Raw genomic sequence first — 17,383 nt, 5'->3', positions numbered from 1 at the left:
TCTCATCATCCTCCTGTGTCATCTTTCTGCTTTCTCTCTTCCGCCGTGTAGAATAATTTCTCGCTTGCCTTGAAACTGCTGAAGGAGCTGCACAGAGAGTCAAAAACACGGGAGGACTGGCTCGTGAAGTGGGTGCAGAGCTACTGCCGGCTCAGCCACGGCCGGGCCCGGGCCCAGCGCCCGCCCGAGCAGCTCTGCGCGGCGCTGAAGACGGTGCCCCTGCTGGGTACGAGGCTCTTCTCCTCCCACAGTTTGTGTTGTGGCTGTGTGTCTTCTCGCAGTATCCTTTGTGCTGCTTTATCTGACAGTTGGGAATTAAATTTGTAAAACTTCTATTAAGTATTTATTGAACATGCGGCGCCAAGGTGCCGTGTGTCCAGTAATGCTACCGCATGGGACTCCTGGAGCTTTTGTTTCTTCATCTGTAAACTGAAGTTGACGTTCTAAAATGTTCTCTTTAAGACTTAGCCAAATTCTGGGTGTAACAGTTTAATTATTTTGAAAACTTTATGTTTACATACAAGAACTGCCTCAAACAATTAGCCATGAGAGCCTTTTTCCTCCTCAGTTCTTCTGTCTGTGATGACGTGGCCTGTAAGGCTGAGCGGGAACCCCGTGTGTGGGTCCCGGCTCTCGTGTGCACGTCCCAGGTGCACGGCAGGGCTTTCCTGCGGCCTCCCGCTGGTCCCGAGCCCGACTCGTGGGCAGGATGGGGAAGCATTTTCCACGTTGATCCCAGGATCGGAAAATGACGCCGTGACTGCTCAGCTCTTTTTATAGGCTTTTCTGGGGGGGGCAGGAGGAGTTTGCTGCCGTGAAGACGGCACTCGGTTCTCGTGATAATGACTGGCTGCCGTCGGTCACGGCCCTGTGAAGTAAGCGTCTCCTGGAGGGGCAGGTGGTGTGCCTGCAGGACTTGCCGGGTGACGGCCCTTTCTCTTCTCGACCTCTGCACGCTGTAGGCTTGCCCAGAGCCACACGGCCGGACATAGTACTAGACCTTGGACTGCGGTGGTCTCTGTTGCTTTGTCAGCTGTAGGTCACAGCATCAGTTTAGAAATCAGCGTTATTGATGTACGTGCACGAATGCATTAGAAAGCACACTTTCTGTTCTCTGTTAACACAAAGAAGTGCTTGGACAAAATGCAGAAGGGTGATGCTTGAATGAAAGTTTATTTGGTGTTTTAATTGTTGAGCCTCGGTGGGCCGTGGTCGCTGGTGACAAAGAACATTGTTCGTTAATGTGAGTTCAAGAGATTCTCGAGTCAACGTTTGAAGTCAGTTTCTTATACCTTTAAGATTTCTTTTAGTTTCTTAATAGAAAACAACCTTTGAACACTATGAATATCTTCTTTGTAACTTACGTCACTCACTCAGTTCTCAAAAAATCCTGTGTGCGTGTGTGTAACCCAGCAGGTGAGAACACATCAAGCTACTTGAGCAGAAACGTCGTGGCGTCCCGTGACCATTACATTCTCGTGGGCACAGCGTACAAGATCATGGCCGACGCTCTTAGTAGTGAGCCCACCTGCCTCGCTGGGATCGAGGAGAGCAAGGCCAGGAGCGTCGTGGAGCTCTCGGGATCCAGTTCAGAGGATGCAGAGAAGGTAGTGACGCTGGGAGCCTGAGCGCTTCGTGCCGTGTGTTTGTCTCGACCGCGCAGGCTCCGCTACATGAAAGAAATGACAAGTCTCGCTTTGTGTTTTCAAGACACATTTGACAGTTACACGCAGTCAGGTTTCTTATTGGAAAAATGACCTACTCCCCGTGTTTCCTGTTGATTTGAACGACACCCTTCTTTTAGTGTTAATAGTGAGAAGTCTGTGTTGGCTCGATGTGGACGGTTCTCCCGTGAATCTTGTTAGTGGAATCTCACCACCGGCCGCCATTCAGACGCCCCGCCAGCTTATGGGCAGAACCAGCTTTTCTGCTTTTTTGTGTAGCACCTGCTTTGTTGGCACTGCTCAGGTGGTTCTGTGTGTTTGTGAGTTCCCACGTGCTCCCCGCGCCACTTGTGTCCCCAGCCTCCAGCCCTTCCTGAGCCACGCCCTGCGTGTTGGTGTTCAGGCGCCGAGATGGCGTAGGGCCGGCGTCTCTTTCCCGGTCCAGGCAGACCTGGCTCTGCCCTCGAGCGGCTTTCTGTTTACCGGTGGCTGACGGGTCCCAGGGGGGCAGGGTCTTCAGGAAGCTTGGTCTCGCTCACAGCCTGCCGGGGTCTCTGCGTTCCAGGTTGCGGCAGGCCTGTACCAGGGAGCGTTCTACCACCTTTCTGAGGCCGTGCGGACGGCAGCACAGGAGGAGGCCGGGTGCTCGGCGCGGGGCCAGGAGCCTGCATGCGGGCTGGTGGCGGCTTACCTGGCGCTGGTGGAGTTCTGTGACCAGCGGCTCCGCAAGCAGGAGGAGGGCCCCCCCGGTGAGCCCCGCTCATGCCCGCCGGAGATGTAGGGTCTTGCGGGTCCTGTGCTCTCCTGTGTGTTTTTCAATGGCATGTGTTCTAAGAGACGGCTTGTCTGTTTAAGAGGCTGTGACATGGCCATGCCCCACGGCCGGTGTGGGACCGGAGTTGGGCGTCTCCGTCCCTCCCTCCCTCTGCTTCCCTGGTGCGTGTCTGACCAGCTCCTGTGGCCACCCCTCGTGTTCCAGCCCAGGAAGCAAACTACTTCACCCGGTAGCAGAGGTCAGCGTCAGAGAGGAGCTCTTTTTTTTTTTTTTTTGCGGTACACGGGCCTCTCACTGTTGCGGCCTCTTCCGTTGCGGAGCGCAGGCTCACGGGCCCAGCCGCTCCGCGGCATGTGGGATCTTCCTGGACCGCACGAACCTGTGTCTCCTGCATCGGCAGGCAGACTCTCAACCACTGCGCCACCAGGGAAGCCCCAGAGAGGAGCTCTTACGTGCAGTCCGAGACCGTCTGCTGAGCTGCAGTAGTTGTTAGAAAGGAAGCCCGGGGGAGAGCAGCCAGCGCTGAGCATGCCACTCGTGTCTATGTGTGGGTAGTGACCACGTCTCTCCTCTCCTGTCCCCGGTAGTCCTGGACGCTGCAGAACTGCGCACGTATCCGGCCCTCGTGGTGGACAAGATGCTGAAAGCTCTGAAGTTACACTCCAGCGAGGCCAGGCTGAAGTTCCCCAGACTCCTCCAGATCGTTGAGCTGTATCCAGAGGAGACCCTGAGCCTCATGACCAGAGAGGTCGGTGTCTTCCTTCTGGCGGAGGGGACTTGACCGAACTAACAGATGTGTTGTGTGGGGTGCGTGTGTTAATGGCTTTTCATAACCACTGAGTTTTGCTCCATCCCAACAACATGTGTCATTGAAAACCGTGTAAAGGAGTGTTCCCATGCACCCACTTTGCTCTGTGGGTGTTGACGTGAAGGCCGCGTCTGAACGAGGACCGAGACGGGAGGAGGTGAGCCCTCCACCCGGAGCTGGCTGCCCCTCAGGGCTGAGCTGCGTCTGTACGTCCAGGGGCCTTATGCTCAGGTCACTGTTCAGCAGCAAGAAAAGGGGGACGTTTCAGGTGCCATCCCCCGACGCTCCACATCTCGGGAACCCCCAGGGCTCCTGCCCCACGTCCCGCTTGCCCGCTCTCACCCCATCCCGGCCTCTCCACTGGGGCTGCATTGGGGAAAAAGGGGAGGGTTATCAGAAAGCCTCCTTAGCGACTTCGTGGATGTTTAACTGGAAGACAGGGCCAGGCTTTGAGTTGATGACGTAATAGCTCGGAAGGGGTGCACAGCAGGTCTGTAGACGGTGCTGGTCGCCGAGCCCGCAGTCAGTTCTCTGTGTGCTTGGACAGGTGAGGGTTTTCAGTAGGTCCTACACAGGAGATTAAAGTAAATTCGGTATGAAATGCGGTACACATGCATTTTCGTCAAAGATAAGTAAAGAAATATTTCAGTAAGTTATGGTTCTTTTCTTCCCCCAAATCATACTTGTATATGATAAAGATAGCATTTTGAGTTTGTGTGGAAACGAACGGAGTGGTGGGTTGATGTTGTCATGACCCTTGAGATGGGCAGCTGGCCTTGCACTGAGGGCCCCCAAGCCTCCCGTCCTTCCTGGCTTTATACCAGCATTCCAAGTGCAGCAGAGTTTATCTTGAAATAAACACCTGGAAAAGCATTAGAGGAAAACCTGAGCAAAATCTGAAAATGGTCTTGGAGTTACGAGACAAAACCCAGGAGCTATAGAGGAAAATAACTTGACGCTTCTATTGTTAAAAAAATGCTATATACAAAGTTAAGAAAAAAAACTGGGAGAAAAAATTTGCAACACATACTGGAGATGGAGAGCAGGCGTCTCCGCTGTCTGCAACAGACAGACTTGTAGCAAGGGGCGTCGCACGTGTGGTTAAAGCACGTAATGCAGGTAAACGCTGACTGCCCAGCCTCGCTAGTGATGAGACGCGCAAGTTAAAGTCAGGTGTCTTTCACTTCTCAGATTGAAAATAGATTTTAAAAATGGATCACGTCAAGTGTCGGAAAGGATTTTGGAAAGTAGTCGATCTACTACGCTTTTAGAAGTGGAAATTTGAAAAATCTTCTTGGAGGGAAGTTTAGCAATGTTTTTTACAGTTGTTAAGGTTCACATTAAAAGTAAAAAGGAATTTAGGAACTCATTTAGGAATTTCTCCTATGGGTATATAGCACAAGTACAAAGAGATAAACATAGGGTTGTGCATTGTAGTATCTGGATAGCAAAAATTGCAGATACCCTAAAAGTTCATCATAGAGCCCTTGTGAAATGAAGCAGAATATGGTACAGCTGTTAAAAGGAGTGAGGCAGACCTAAGAAAAGCCAGCAACAGCGAGTCTCCTCCAGGTCCATTCTTCTGAAGAAAGGGTCCACGTGCACACGCCCTGAAAAGGCCCAGAAGAATCGATGGTTCCCAGTGGGTCGGAACCGAGAGGGCTGAGAAGACTTTCTGTCTACACGTCTGTCGGTTTTTATAGTGCCGGTAGCAGGTACAGCTGTGCTTTGATACTGGACACAGCGCACTTCTGTAAGGGAGGGCGCTGCATGTGCCGCTCATCACTCACTTCTCTCCGTTTCAGATTTCTTCCATTCCTTGCTGGCACTTCATCGGCTGGGTCAGCCACATGGTGGCCTTGCTAGACAAGGAGGAGGGGGTCGCCGTCCAGCGCACCGTAGCGGACATCGCCGACCACTACCCGCAGGCCATCGTGTACCCGTTCATGATAAGCAGTGAAAGCTATGCCTTCAGAGACACTTCTGCTGGCCATAAGAACAAGGACTTTGTGGCCAGGTGACACAAGAAAAATTAGGTCCATCCAACACTGAAAGGTTATCGAAACGTCTGTGGTCAAAGCAGACACAGGGACACTTATGTGTGTCCTGAGATGAATTAGAGCTGCCGTGGAGGGCAGGAGGCCTAGATGTCTGTCTGTTGGGTGCATCTGCCCTGGTGTGTTATTTGCTGTAGAATTTATTTCCTTTTGTAAACACAGTTCATCTTAAAATGTTATTCATGAGATGGTTGTGCTAACCATTAGTAATCTGTTGGTTGAGACGGACTAGATGAGATGCTTTTTGGAATCAGTTCCTGAAATTGTTCTGTAATTTAAAATCTCCGGGAAGCCCCCCCTTCTTCGTTAAGTCAGTAAACTGCCCAGGTGTCCTTTTCGCTTCTTCAGTTGATTTGTAAGTGAGGACAGTTGCCAGAGCCGGCAGCAGTGTTTTACTTCAGAAAGAATCCTTGGTAAATGCACGGCATTTTAGTTGCCCTTCTCTGTCAAGAGCTGATTTGCCTCATTATTTAGAGTGGGACAAGGCTGGGGGGGCACAGCCCTCATCCCGGCTCGCCGATGGGCCAGCCGTGCAACCCACCCACCCTGTGGTGCCCTCCTGTGTCTCAGCAGAGGCAGCTGCCGCGTGATCGCTTCCTTAGAAAGAAAGAAAGCAAAGAGAAATGTTGAAAGTTTGTTGAGAAGCGGGGCCTTTTGAACTTGAGATCGTGGGCGCCAAAATGTTGAGAATTTGCTTTCATCTCATCTCTTGATACAGGACACACTTTGTGCTTCATCTGTTTTGGAGATAATTTTTAAATTGCTCCTTGCCTAGACTGTGTGGTTGGTTATGTATTGTTTTATATATAAATATAATTATATATGCATAAAAATTATAGGCCTTGATCTTTGGAAGATGTTTGAGCACCTAAACCTGGTCATTTTTTGTAGGATTAAAGCTAAGTTAGATCGAGAAGGAGTGGTTCAGGACTTCATTAACGCCCTGGAGCAGCTCTCCAGCCCTGAGATGCTCTTTAAGGTAGCGTTAACAGCTTCCCGCACGTAAGACACGGGCTCAGTGCAACCTGCCTGCAGTCCAACTTGACGTGTCTTTTTTTCTGCACAGGACTGGACGGAGGACGTCAAGCTTGAACTAGAAAAGAACCCTGTAAATAAGAAGAACCTTGAGAAGATGTATGAGAGAATGTACGCAGCCTTGGGAGACCCACAGGCTCCAGGTCTCGGGAGTTTTCGAAGGAGGTTTATCCAGGTGCGGGGGGGCGGCAGCCGCTTGGTGATTACAGTCTTTATGAAGACGAGGGCTTCTATTTGCTGGTGTGTTAATACTTCTGGTTTTAAAATGTCTGTTGAATTTGTAAACTTCCCTTAGATTTGTGTCTGTTAGATATTGATGGCGTGTGTTAGGTCAGACAGTGGCGAGTGGGGCACAGGTAAAACCTCAGGGTTTCTGTTACATTCTGTTCTTCATGGCCAGATTCTTAGATATGAAGGTTATGTGTAGTTTAATGTTTTTAATCCTCAGAGTGATTTGGGTATCGGACCAGGAAAACGTTTGTATTTGCCGCAGGTTGTAACCATTTTGTGAGCACTTAGTTCTGTCCAAGGCTCGGAGAGTTCACGGGGCCACCTGACACGTGCTGTGTGGACAGAGCTGTGGCGTCAGCGTGAGCTCCAGTTTCAGAGTTGCTCCAGACTTGGAAGGGAGAGAACGCACGCGGTGCTCCCCGCCTGCCCCCGTCTGGCCCCTCCCCCCCCCACCCCCGGGACGGGGGTGGGCCTCCTCCGTCTGCACCTGTGTGCACCTCTCCTGCGTTTGTCACGCTGAGTTCGCTTTGACAATTTGGTGAAACCGCTTCTGTTCACGAAACCTCAAGAAGCTTTAGAGCGTGTAGGAGCCCCGGTGCTCACCAGTCGCGCGTCTCTGGTGCAGAGGAGCGTCTCTGTCCCTTGGGGGTGTACCAAGTGCTTCAGCGAGACATAGGTCACACGCCCTGTCGCGCGTGCAGTCAGTGTGCGATGCCCGAGGGTTCGCTGTTTTCCCGCCGCTCCCTGCTCTGCCGGCCCCCGGGGGCTCGCCTGCCCAACCTTCCACGTGGACAAGTCCCGCGGGGCCCGGCTTCTTTCACTCGGCGCCACGCGTGCTGCAGCCTGTGTCGGTGCCTCCCCTCTGGGTGCTGGGGGTTGCTCCACAGCCTGTGTGTCCCTCGTCCACTGAGCGATGCTCCTGTGCAGTAGGCACGGTGACTCCGGGGCGCCCTCCTGAGTCAGACTCGGGGGCAGGGCTGACTCCACTCACCTCTGCCCGCGGAGCCCACCTCTGCCGTCTCTGTCTGGATACGCGGGCGGGGGACGGTTCTGACCTCCAGAGGGAGGGCTGGGGGAGTCGTCCCTGCTTCGGGGAGCTTCCCTTAACTGTCTGAATGTGGGAACAGACAGGACTACCTGCTGCCTAATGTGTCCCGGGCTGTGTCTCAAGTGACAGTAAAACCCTAAACCTCGGCACGTACTGCATTTTATGACGCGTGTTCGACCCCATGTCCTATCAGGTCAGCCTCACAGCACTGCTGCCCAGTGACTGCAGGTCCCCAGCGGGCAACCCACGTCCCGAGAAGGTACTGAAGGGCGGCGGGCCCGCGGCCACAGCGGGAACCGTCGATGGGAAGGCGCTTGCGTCCGCCCTATCCCCAGCTGGGGCCGCGCCAGCCTCTGTGGTCACAGCGCAGGAGCAGCCGCGGCGGGCAGCGGGCGGGCAGCAGGGATGGCGGCCTCAACAGGCTTGACGTGTGAAATCGGCCAGGGTCTGGGGCTCGCCAGGCCTTGTTCTGAGCCACGCCGCTTGTGCTAAGCACGTGGCCGGCCCAGGGCCAACCGAGAGGGCGGCAGAGGGGTCGCCGTGAGCTTCCTGCGGAGAGGGGGTGGGGGCCTGCCTGTTGGCCCCACCCTGGAAACCGCAGCCTGGCGGGCTTCGTCCCGGCCAAGCTCAGCCCTCCGCGCGCCCAGCAGGGCCGAGCCCGGCAGAAGCGCCCCCACAGCTGCAGCCACGGTTTGTCCAGAGCTTGCTTCCTAGTACCTGGGACAGTCCATCTGGAACTTTCTGCTTCGCACCACATCAGCACACAGTTTGCATCGGTTAATTAAAATATTAATCCGCTAAAGCAGAACTGCCTCAGGTTTCAGTCTAGGGGGCCCTTAGGGGTGTTGTGCCGTCTGGATCAGTGCTGGTGCTGGTTATGCTGGGAAATGCGGATTGATCTTTCCCTTCATTCTAAGGATTGCAGACTGTTTCTATACTTTCAGTCCATTTATAGACCAAGGAAGAACTGTGTTTTATATATGTTAATTTTCCTGTAGTGGATTGTCTAAAACAGAGCTTATATTTCATTTATCCCAGGCTCATGATGTGGGGTTAGTTCTACATTTGGGAAAACATTTCTAATTAAAGATGATCAGGTGAATCTTGACACCTTAGGTCACTGTTAGTAATACTCTTGTTTCTTGTTTTTTAAATTTTGATATCAGGGTTATAATTTAAATAAATATTTGAGTAGAAACTAATACAAAGAATGATTTGATATATTTCAGGATAGGGAACTTCTAATAATAATCGCTTCTAGAAATACAACTTACCCAAATGCTATTTATACTGGTTCTTGATCCAAAATAATGGCTTGAAAGACCCTCACTAAGGGAAAGTGTTTTTTTCTTATGTTTTTCTCTTTGCTGTGAGGAAGAACTTTGGGCTGTTCATTTTTTAAAAATTTGTTTATTTGTTTTTGGCTGTGTTTGGGTCTTTGTTGTTGCGCGCGGGCTTTCTCGAGTTGTCGTGAGCGGGCGCTGCTCTTTGTTGCGGTGCGCGGGCTTTTCATTGCGGTGGCTTCTCTTGTTGTGGAGCACGGGCTCTAGAGTGCAGGCTCAGTAGTGGTGGTGCACGGGCTTAGTTGCTCCGCGGCATGTGGGATCTTCCCGGACCAGGGCTCGAACCCGTGTCCCCTGCATCAGCAGGCGGATTCTTAACCACCGCGCCAGCAGGGCAGTCCCTGGGCTGTTCATTTCCATTGAATTATGTCCTTTATTTTGTACTTTGTTCCTACTTACTCCCATTGTCATGATGGTGCAGATCAGCAGCTGTACAACGGACACAGAGGTGAAAGGATTTCCCCATGTGTTTAAAGCCCTTATTAAGAATTTATGCTCAGAAGTCACCGCTGACTGTCATCCTTTCCATCTTCTCAAAGGCGCACAAAGACAAAAACAAAGGCAGCCTACTGTGCTTTAAGAGTGTTGAAACATTCAAGGAGAGTGAAACTGTCAGTTAAAAGTGCAGGAAAAAACCCAGTACAACTTGAGCACCTGTTTATTATGAAGATTCGTGAGCCTGGAACTTTTTCAGAAGTTCAGCTAAACATTAATATTTCAGGTAAATTATCATTAATTTCAGGCTTTTGGGAAAGAATTTGATGACCACTTCGGCAGAGGAGGCTCTAAGCTCCCTGGCATGAGGCTCCAGGACTTCCGCAGCATCACCAGCTCGCTGCTTGGGAGGATGAGCAGGGCCTCGAAGGCGCCAGGGAACCTGAAGGAGTGCTCGCCCTGGATGAGCAGCTTCAGGGCGGAGTTCCTGAGGGCCGAGCTAGAGGTTCCTGGTGAGTTCACCGCGCGGCGGGGGTGGGCAGGAGGGTGCTTGGAGGAGAGTCGTGCTGCAGCCGGCACTTTTGATTCTGAGATGGTGAAATCGGGATCTTGACAGTTTTCTTTCTTTAAAAAGAATTTTAAATTCCACATATTTTTCATCATTAGGAAAATCTATAATTACTGTGAGTAGTACGCTTATTAAACGTCTAGTCATATTCCTGGTTAAGACAAGTGCTCAGACGTCCACCTACTAATAACGGTAGCTGGTAATGTCCTCTGAACCTACCCGCGCATGGTAGGAACTGCAGCATCTGAGAAGTGCAGTAAAACGCGGTGTGCCTGCACACGGCTTTGTGGGGTGTGAAGCAGCGAGATGATGGTACACGACGTGCCGGCAGGAGGGACGCTAGAGTGGCACTGAGGACCCGCCCTGTCTTCACCGTGGAATTTGCCAGACCGAGTGTTTCACTGTGGTCACTTAGGTCCTTATTCCAGTGGGGAGAAAGGGATTTGGAGAAACAGTTTCCTTTGTTATTATTAACAGCTGCGCATCACGTACCATGAGTTTCAAAAAAACCACCGAAAACAGAGCCTCCTGACATGCAGCTTGACTCCGCTGGAAACAGCACGGGTGTTCGCCCGGGGCGCTGCCGTCCCTGTTTGCCTTTGTCTGCTCCACCTGAACGGGAAGCGGCGTCCACTAGCCTGTCAAACTGAGAAATGGCAGCATTTAAAAAAATACGTCCAGTGAAAACTTGGAGTTCAAACTCCCCTCCTGTTAGACCAGTGGGTGTGTTTTAAATGCAGGGTGCAGCCTCTGAGTCAGGCTTCTGTGGTTTGTCCCAGGTCAGTACGACGGCAGAGGGAAGCCGATGCCCGAGTACCACGCCCGCATCGCCGGCTTCGACGAGCGGGTAGGTGCTGGGCGTCAGCTCCTCAGGTTCCAGGAGAGGCAGCTCACTCCCCATGTCGGTCTCAAGCGCACGGGGTTCTCTGAGGGTTGTGTTACAAGTTTTCTGATGGGAATTTACTGACCTTAATGTTTCCAGTCTTTCAACATCAGTCATGTTGAAGGACCTAGTGAACTCGAAGAATAAACTCTGTGTGTGTGTGTGTGTGTGTGTGTGTGTGTGTGTGACAAACGTACGAGTCTTAAGTGCCTGTAGCGAGTGGACATGTCGTGTGTGGCTTGTCCCCGAGGACGCGTGTCTATAAGCTCTTCACTTGTCACCGGGAACCTGGCACCTCTTGGCACTGCAGCCGGGCAGGAACAGGGACCAGGAGACTCAGTGCCCTCGCTTGTCCTTTGCTCTGTTGCCCTCCTGTGTCCCTGGAGGGCGTGCCCCAGGCCTCGTCTCCCCTCTGGTGATGAGACCCGGGCCCATCTGAAAACGCTGTTTCGTTTGACCTTTAAAGGTGAAAGTGATGGCCTCGCTCAGGAGACCAATGCGCATCGTGGTCCGCGGGCACGACGAGCGCGAGTACGCCTTCCTGGTGAAGGGCGGGGAGGACCTGCGGCAGGACCAGCGCGTCTGCCAGCTGCTGCAGGTCATGAACGGGGTGCTCGCCCGCGACGCCGCCTGTGGCCAGAGGGGCCTGCAGGTGACCACCTACCGCGTGGTGCCCATGACCTCCAGGTGCGCAGAGCCCCCTGCGGGCGATGGGGGCGCAGGGGGCACAGGACCGGAAGGGGTTTTGTTGGGAAGGGGAGGAGGGGGTCCCGTGACGGTTCGGGTTCTAGGTGTCACGGGACAGAGGCCAACAGCACAGACGCTGCTCAGCCCATGATGTTCATCCTCGTGGAGAAAGGGAAGAACTGTGTTCTAGAGAAGCGAGGGCAGGGGTGTTCATGACTGTTCTCTCCTTTCAGGTTGGGGCTAATTGAATGGATCGAAAGCACCTGCACCTTGAAGGAACTCCTTCTGAGCAGCATGTCACGGGAGGAGAAGGCGGCCTACACCAGGTGACCTGGAGTCCCAGGGCCCTGCCCCGGCCCTGCCCGGCCGCCCCAGCCCACAGGTCACCTCCACCCCGCCTCCAGGGACCTGAATTTTCAGGCCCTTTCATTGGCGCCCTTGGCCGCCACCTGGCCTGTACTTTAATCTGCCTCTCCATGGGTGAACAAAGGAAATGGAGTCCAGGGTTCTAAACAGTAGTTGCATATATTTTATCACAATTTTTAAAAAAGGATTAACTTTGGGGAAGAAGACTCTTTGAGGAAAATAAAACAGTAAGGTTAGCAGCTAACATTTAATTATACATTTTCTGTGGCACTAGTCTCAGTTCTTAATGTGTATGAAGTCATTTATTTCTTACAAAAAGCAAGAAGGTGAGTATCGTTGTCACCTTTGTACAGACGAGGCAGCTGAGGCTGGAGAGGCGAGGCTGCCCCGGCCTGTGGGGGGCGCAGGTGGGCGAGTAGGTCCAGGTCATGAATCAGGTGCTTTTTCTGTTTTCCTTTATCCTTTTTTATTTTCCAGGTTTGCTACGATGAGCATGTTATTTTTCAATCAGGAAGTTTTTAAAAAAATTTGTTCCTTGTTTCTGTAAAGAAAACTAAGGACAGCATGGCTTACAGCCGTTTTGAAGCAAGGGTTGGCACGTTTGGGGGACCAGCGTTAGGCTGGCGGGCGAGGAGATTCTCCTTACTGGACCCCTGCCCCTTCCTGAGAGCGCCTGCGCGGGTTCTCATCGGTCACGCTCTCGTTCCTGGACAGTCGTTGCTACGTGGGGCAGTGTTTACCGTTACTTCCATTCACTTGAGCCTTTTGCCTAAAGTTGCTCCTGCTGCCCCTGCAGCACCGGCACCCTGGGGCCAGGAGTCCCCGCTCTCGCTTGTGCTTGTGCTGACGCCCAGGGGGCCCGAGCCACTCGCACAAGTGACCTTCCCGGTTCCCACGGCCCCCGCCCCCCGCCTCCCACTTGTAAGATGGGAGAGAGTGAAAGGCATCCGGTAAACACAGGTGTCCAAGGAGTATAAAGTGCTTTTCACATATGGAATTGTATACATTACTTCCCACTACCTTTTTAAAACAAGGCACTTCAAGCCCCCATTCCTAAGATCATTGCTGTTTTTTTCTTAATTTACATGTTGCAGTTTTCCAACCTAAAGACTTTTATCCGGTTGAAACTAGGAGAGAATTTAGATGGAAATGGAGTGGTCTCTGTGAAATTAACATAGTAGCAACTCAGAAAAGATTCACCTTAAGGGATTTAACTACTAAGTAAACATATTGTGAAGTTGTTCTGTCTTTAGTGATTATTATTATTTTTTTTTTTTAAGGAAAACTTGTTAAAACTTTTGATGCAAACGCAAAAGTGGCTAAACATACAAGTAACACAGTGTTTCCACCTGTCCCCACACTGCCTTTTGCCTGTGAAACATTATTGCAAACAAGCTTTTCAAATTCAATTCAAACCCATCGTCATTTAAGAAGATACTTTTTGGCACTCACTGTGGATTTTGTCTGTGTCTGCATACTGGAAATGGTTTAAAAGAAAAAACAAGCGTGGCAGTGTTTAATGACAGAAGCAGACAGGCTGTCTTCAACAAGTAGCTTGTGGTCATTTTGCTTCTTTAGTGATTTACGTGCTTTAAACAAGTTGCACGTGGTGCTGTCCTGCTGCGAGGGGTCCCGCCCAGGGTCAGGCGTGTGGGACCCTATGCCTGCGTCGTCAGCTCATCTTGTTCCTGTGTGTGAAGTGGGACGTTCATTGTATCTGGTGGTTCTGCGCCTGAACTTTTGCACAGGAGATAGCCATGGTTCTTGAGGAGTGATTAAGAATGGATAATGGTGTGTGGAAATCCTAGACCCAGAGTAGCTGGAGTTCAGTGCTAATATTAAATATGATTAAAGTCACGTTTATTTTCCCTGACTCTTCACTACTTTTCAGTGAATTCCTGGTGATGTTTGCCTCTGAAATCAGCAACCCTGGACATCTTCCTAATGCTGATTTCTCTTCCCTACTTGTTAGTGACGCCCGGGCACCAGCGTCTGAGTATAGAGACTGGCTGAGGAGGATGTCGGGAAGGTGTGACCCTGGGGCCTACGCGCTCATGTTCAAGTATGTGTTGCACCGACCAGTTCACCCTTCTCAAAGTTGCGAATTCACTTTTGTTTCTTAGCAAGTGTTGCCTCAGATCATCAAAATCTAGCTGTTATCTGATATTCGAGCTTCAATATAACAAAGAGGTTTAAATTTCAAGTCATGAGACGTTCTAATCGGACATTTCCTATTATTAAATCATAGGGGAGCTAGTCGCACTGAAACAGTCACATCTTTTAGAAAAAGAGAAAGTAAAGTGCCGGCCGATCTCTTAAAGTAAGAGTATTCCCGACTTTGCTCACGGGGGCTGGGGGCGGGGGCAGAGGGCAGAGGCCACACGGCTGTCCCCCTGCAGGCGGGCCTTCCTGAAGATGAGCACCGGCCCCGAGGCCTTCCTGGCTCTCCGCAACCACTTTGCCAGCTCCCACGCGCTCCTGTGCGTCAGCCACTGGATCTTGGGCATCGGAGACAGGCACCTGAACAACTTCATGGTGAGCTTGGAGACGGGCGGCGTGATCGGGATCGACTTCGGACATGCTTTCGGATCAGCCACCCAGGTGAGTGTGCCCTTCTCCGCTCTGGGCTGGAGTTGCCCTTGGGCTTTGCGACCGCTCTGCATACAGTCGGTTTGCATGGTCGTTGACGTCATTCTTGTGGAAGGGGAAAATCTCAGCTGTGTTTCAGCCTTGTGCAGACAGGTTGTGGAAGGTGTGCTGATAGATTAGATAATCGGAGCTAAGAGAAACGTGATCCTGTAAAAAGGGAGGAGGTTCTATGAAGCCCCGTCATGGAAACATCCTGCGTGGATGTGAAGCACACCCTCCCTGACATCAAGCTCCGAGTCTCCGTCTCCATGGCCGTGTCATTGCTCGTGGGCACAGTGACTTCACATCCGTGTGGCAGGAGCTGGTGTGCTCCCCACGCGTGAGCGACAGCCGTGGAAGGGCCCTCCCTCGCATCCACTGCTTCTCACACGTCCTTTTCTCTGTAGTTTCTGCCGGTTCCTGAGCTGATGCCTTTCCGTCTGACTCGCCAGTTTATCACCCTGATGCTACCACTGAAAGAAACGGGGCTCGTGGGCAGCACCATGGTGTGTGCGCTGAGGGCTTTCCGCTCGCGCCCAGACCTGCTCACCACCGCCATGGACGTGTTTGTGAAGGAGCCGTCCTTTGACTGGAAGGTGCGGTGGTCTCTTCGCACTTTGTGCCTTTGTTACAGCGTGCCTGTGATTGACCCACATCTCCTGTTACCTGGTGGGAATGTGTCGCGTTGTGTTTATTACTAAAATACTTACTGTTTTGTACAGCACTTTCTCAGAAGGAACACTTGGGATCATTGGCTTGGCTTGAAAAGCAGATGAGACGTTCCTTTTGTTTGGAGGAAACTGACTTGAGAGTATTTTTAACCCTTTGGTGATGGTGGGTTTGGTTTCTCTGAGACAAGTTTTAGTTTAAAATCTGTTCCACACAAAGTCCTCCTTGATCATAAAGACAGATCGTGCTTTCTTAAATCTCAAGGGTTCTTCACGATACTGCCCCCCAAAAGGGAGCACAGCAATGGCACCCTCCACAGGGAGGGATCCTTTAAGCCTAAGGGTAAGACCCTCACGGTCATGGTCACTGTTATCTGTGCTGCCGTGAGAGTTTGCGTAAAAAGCTGCGGCGCCCTCCCCAGTCAGAGATTCTGTTTATTTTAAGATCGTTACTTGTTGAATCTGTGTGAATGTGATCATGTATACTGTTAAGCAGAGAAAAAAAAATCATGTTCCTTTCCTTTAGAATTTTGAACAGAAAATGCTAAGAAAAGGAGGATCATGGATTCAAGAAATAAATGTAACTGAAAAAAACTGGTATCCCCGGCAGAAGATACATCATGCTAAGAGAAAGTTAGCAGGTGCCAATCCAGCAGTTATTACCTGGTAAGACGTTATTTGTGGAAGAAACAAACACACACCAACACGCTGGCGTTTCCAGAAGAATCAGTGAACACCATATGTTTATCCTCGGCCTGTGGTGTCGGCACTGACAGACGGAGGGCCACGGCCTGAGGAGGCCAGCCTCTCCACCGCCCTGCAAGGTCCTAACTCTGGAGCCCTTCCCAGTCTGCCTGGGGTCCCTGCACCGCATTCCTAGACTGTTGCATGAATATCTTTACCTGCCCGAGGAGATTTAGGTTTTAAACTTACTCTTGGGCTTCCCTGGTGGCGCAGTGGTTGAGAGTCCGCCTGCCAATGCAGGGGACGCGGGTTCGTGCCCCGGTCCGGGAAGATCCCACGTGCCGCGGAGCGGCTGGGTCCGTGAGCCATGGCCGCTGAGCCTGCGCATCCGGAACCTGTGCTCCGCAACGGGAGAGGCCACAACAGCGAGAGGCCCGTGTACCACAAAAAAAAAAAAAAAAAAAAAAAAAAAAAAGCAAGAATAAACTTACTCTTGTCCTTTCTCAGGACAAATGGGACCCTGGCGGCATAGCCCCGAGGTGCGGAGAGCACGGTGGCGGCTCACTAACAAGTGTGCAAATCGGGTTACCTTTGACACAGCTTTCACATTTTTCTGGTTGAGGTCTAAAACAAACAGGAATTTGTAGAAATGATTCACAAGAAGGAAAAAGAGTTGGACTTTCCCATTTAATTAACAATAAAAGGCTGTCTGTGGTCAGTTGTTTTTCGACAAAGGTGCCGAGACCATTCGGTGGTCTTTCCAACAAATGGCAAAGGAATGAAGGTGGAACCTCCACCTCCCACCACATACAAAGTTAATTCAAAGTGGATCAAAGAGCTAACTGTAAGAGCTAAAACTGTAAAATACTTAGGAAGAAACACGGGTAAATCTTTAGGACCTGGGATTTGGCAGTGACAATTTGGCACTCTTAAGTATAACAGGAAAAGCACAAACAAGAAAAGGAAAAAACAGATAAACTAATCAAAATTGAAAACTTTAGTGCTTACCATCAGGAAAGTAAAAATACAGCCCACAGAATGGGAGAAAACATTTGAAAGTCATACAGCTGCTAAGGGACTTGTGTACAGAATACATAAAAAGCCCTTACGCTGAATAATAAAAAGACCACCCAGTTAAAAAATGACCACAGTACCTGAACGGACGTTGCTCTAAAGAAGACACACAGATGGCCAGCAAGCACATGGCAAGATGCTGACCATCATCAGTCATCAGATAAATGCAGTGGGATTCCACTTCACACCCACTAGAACTGTTGGAATCAAAAAATGGAACATAGCGAGTTGTTGTGAGGGCTGGAGAAGTCGAAGCCCTCGGTGTTTCTGCTGGGAAGGTAAAATGCTGCAGCCACTGTGGGGAGGTGTGGCAGTTCCTCAAAGAGTTAAACGTGGGGTACCATAGGACCCTGCGTTCCATTCTGGGTACTAACCCAAGCGAAGTAAAAGTGAGTCCACACAGACACGTGAAGACAGGCGTTCCCAGCA

At 51.2% G+C, this 17,383-nt stretch overlaps 1 protein-coding gene across 4 annotated transcripts in view; it reads left to right on the top strand.

Annotated features, from left to right (window-relative positions):
• Window positions 1-17,383, top strand: part of PRKDC (protein kinase, DNA-activated, catalytic subunit) — a 150,914-nt gene that overhangs the window by 131,811 nt on the left and 1,720 nt on the right. For 3 of the 4 annotated variants that reach the window (XM_060035361.1, XM_060035359.1, XM_060035362.1), the window contains 16 exons: window positions 52-226; window positions 1,414-1,607; window positions 2,230-2,413; window positions 3,027-3,187; window positions 5,053-5,264; window positions 6,196-6,283; window positions 6,371-6,514; window positions 9,704-9,908; window positions 10,744-10,811; window positions 11,314-11,534; window positions 11,768-11,860; window positions 13,873-13,962; window positions 14,149-14,220; window positions 14,300-14,501; window positions 14,936-15,124; window positions 15,723-15,862. In XM_060035361.1, the coding sequence (XP_059891344.1) occupies window positions 52-226; window positions 1,414-1,607; window positions 2,230-2,413; window positions 3,027-3,187; window positions 5,053-5,264; window positions 6,196-6,283; window positions 6,371-6,514; window positions 9,704-9,908; window positions 10,744-10,811; window positions 11,314-11,534; window positions 11,768-11,860; window positions 13,873-13,962; window positions 14,149-14,220; window positions 14,300-14,501; window positions 14,936-15,124; window positions 15,723-15,862 (2,438 nt within the window). The remainder of the gene's footprint in view (window positions 1-51; window positions 227-1,413; window positions 1,608-2,229; window positions 2,414-3,026; window positions 3,188-5,052; window positions 5,265-6,195; window positions 6,284-6,370; window positions 6,515-9,703; window positions 9,909-10,743; window positions 10,812-11,313; window positions 11,535-11,767; window positions 11,861-13,872; window positions 13,963-14,148; window positions 14,221-14,299; window positions 14,502-14,935; window positions 15,125-15,722; window positions 15,863-17,383) is intronic. The other variant, XM_060035360.1, reaches the window with a different exon arrangement.

This window comes from Delphinus delphis, chromosome 17, assembly GCF_949987515.2.
Source record: "Delphinus delphis chromosome 17, mDelDel1.2, whole genome shotgun sequence".
In the NCBI taxonomy this organism is placed as follows: Eukaryota; Metazoa; Chordata; class Mammalia; order Artiodactyla; family Delphinidae; genus Delphinus; species Delphinus delphis.
Note: the sequence above shows the minus strand (reverse complement) of the source record. Positions and strands in the feature narration are given on the sequence as shown.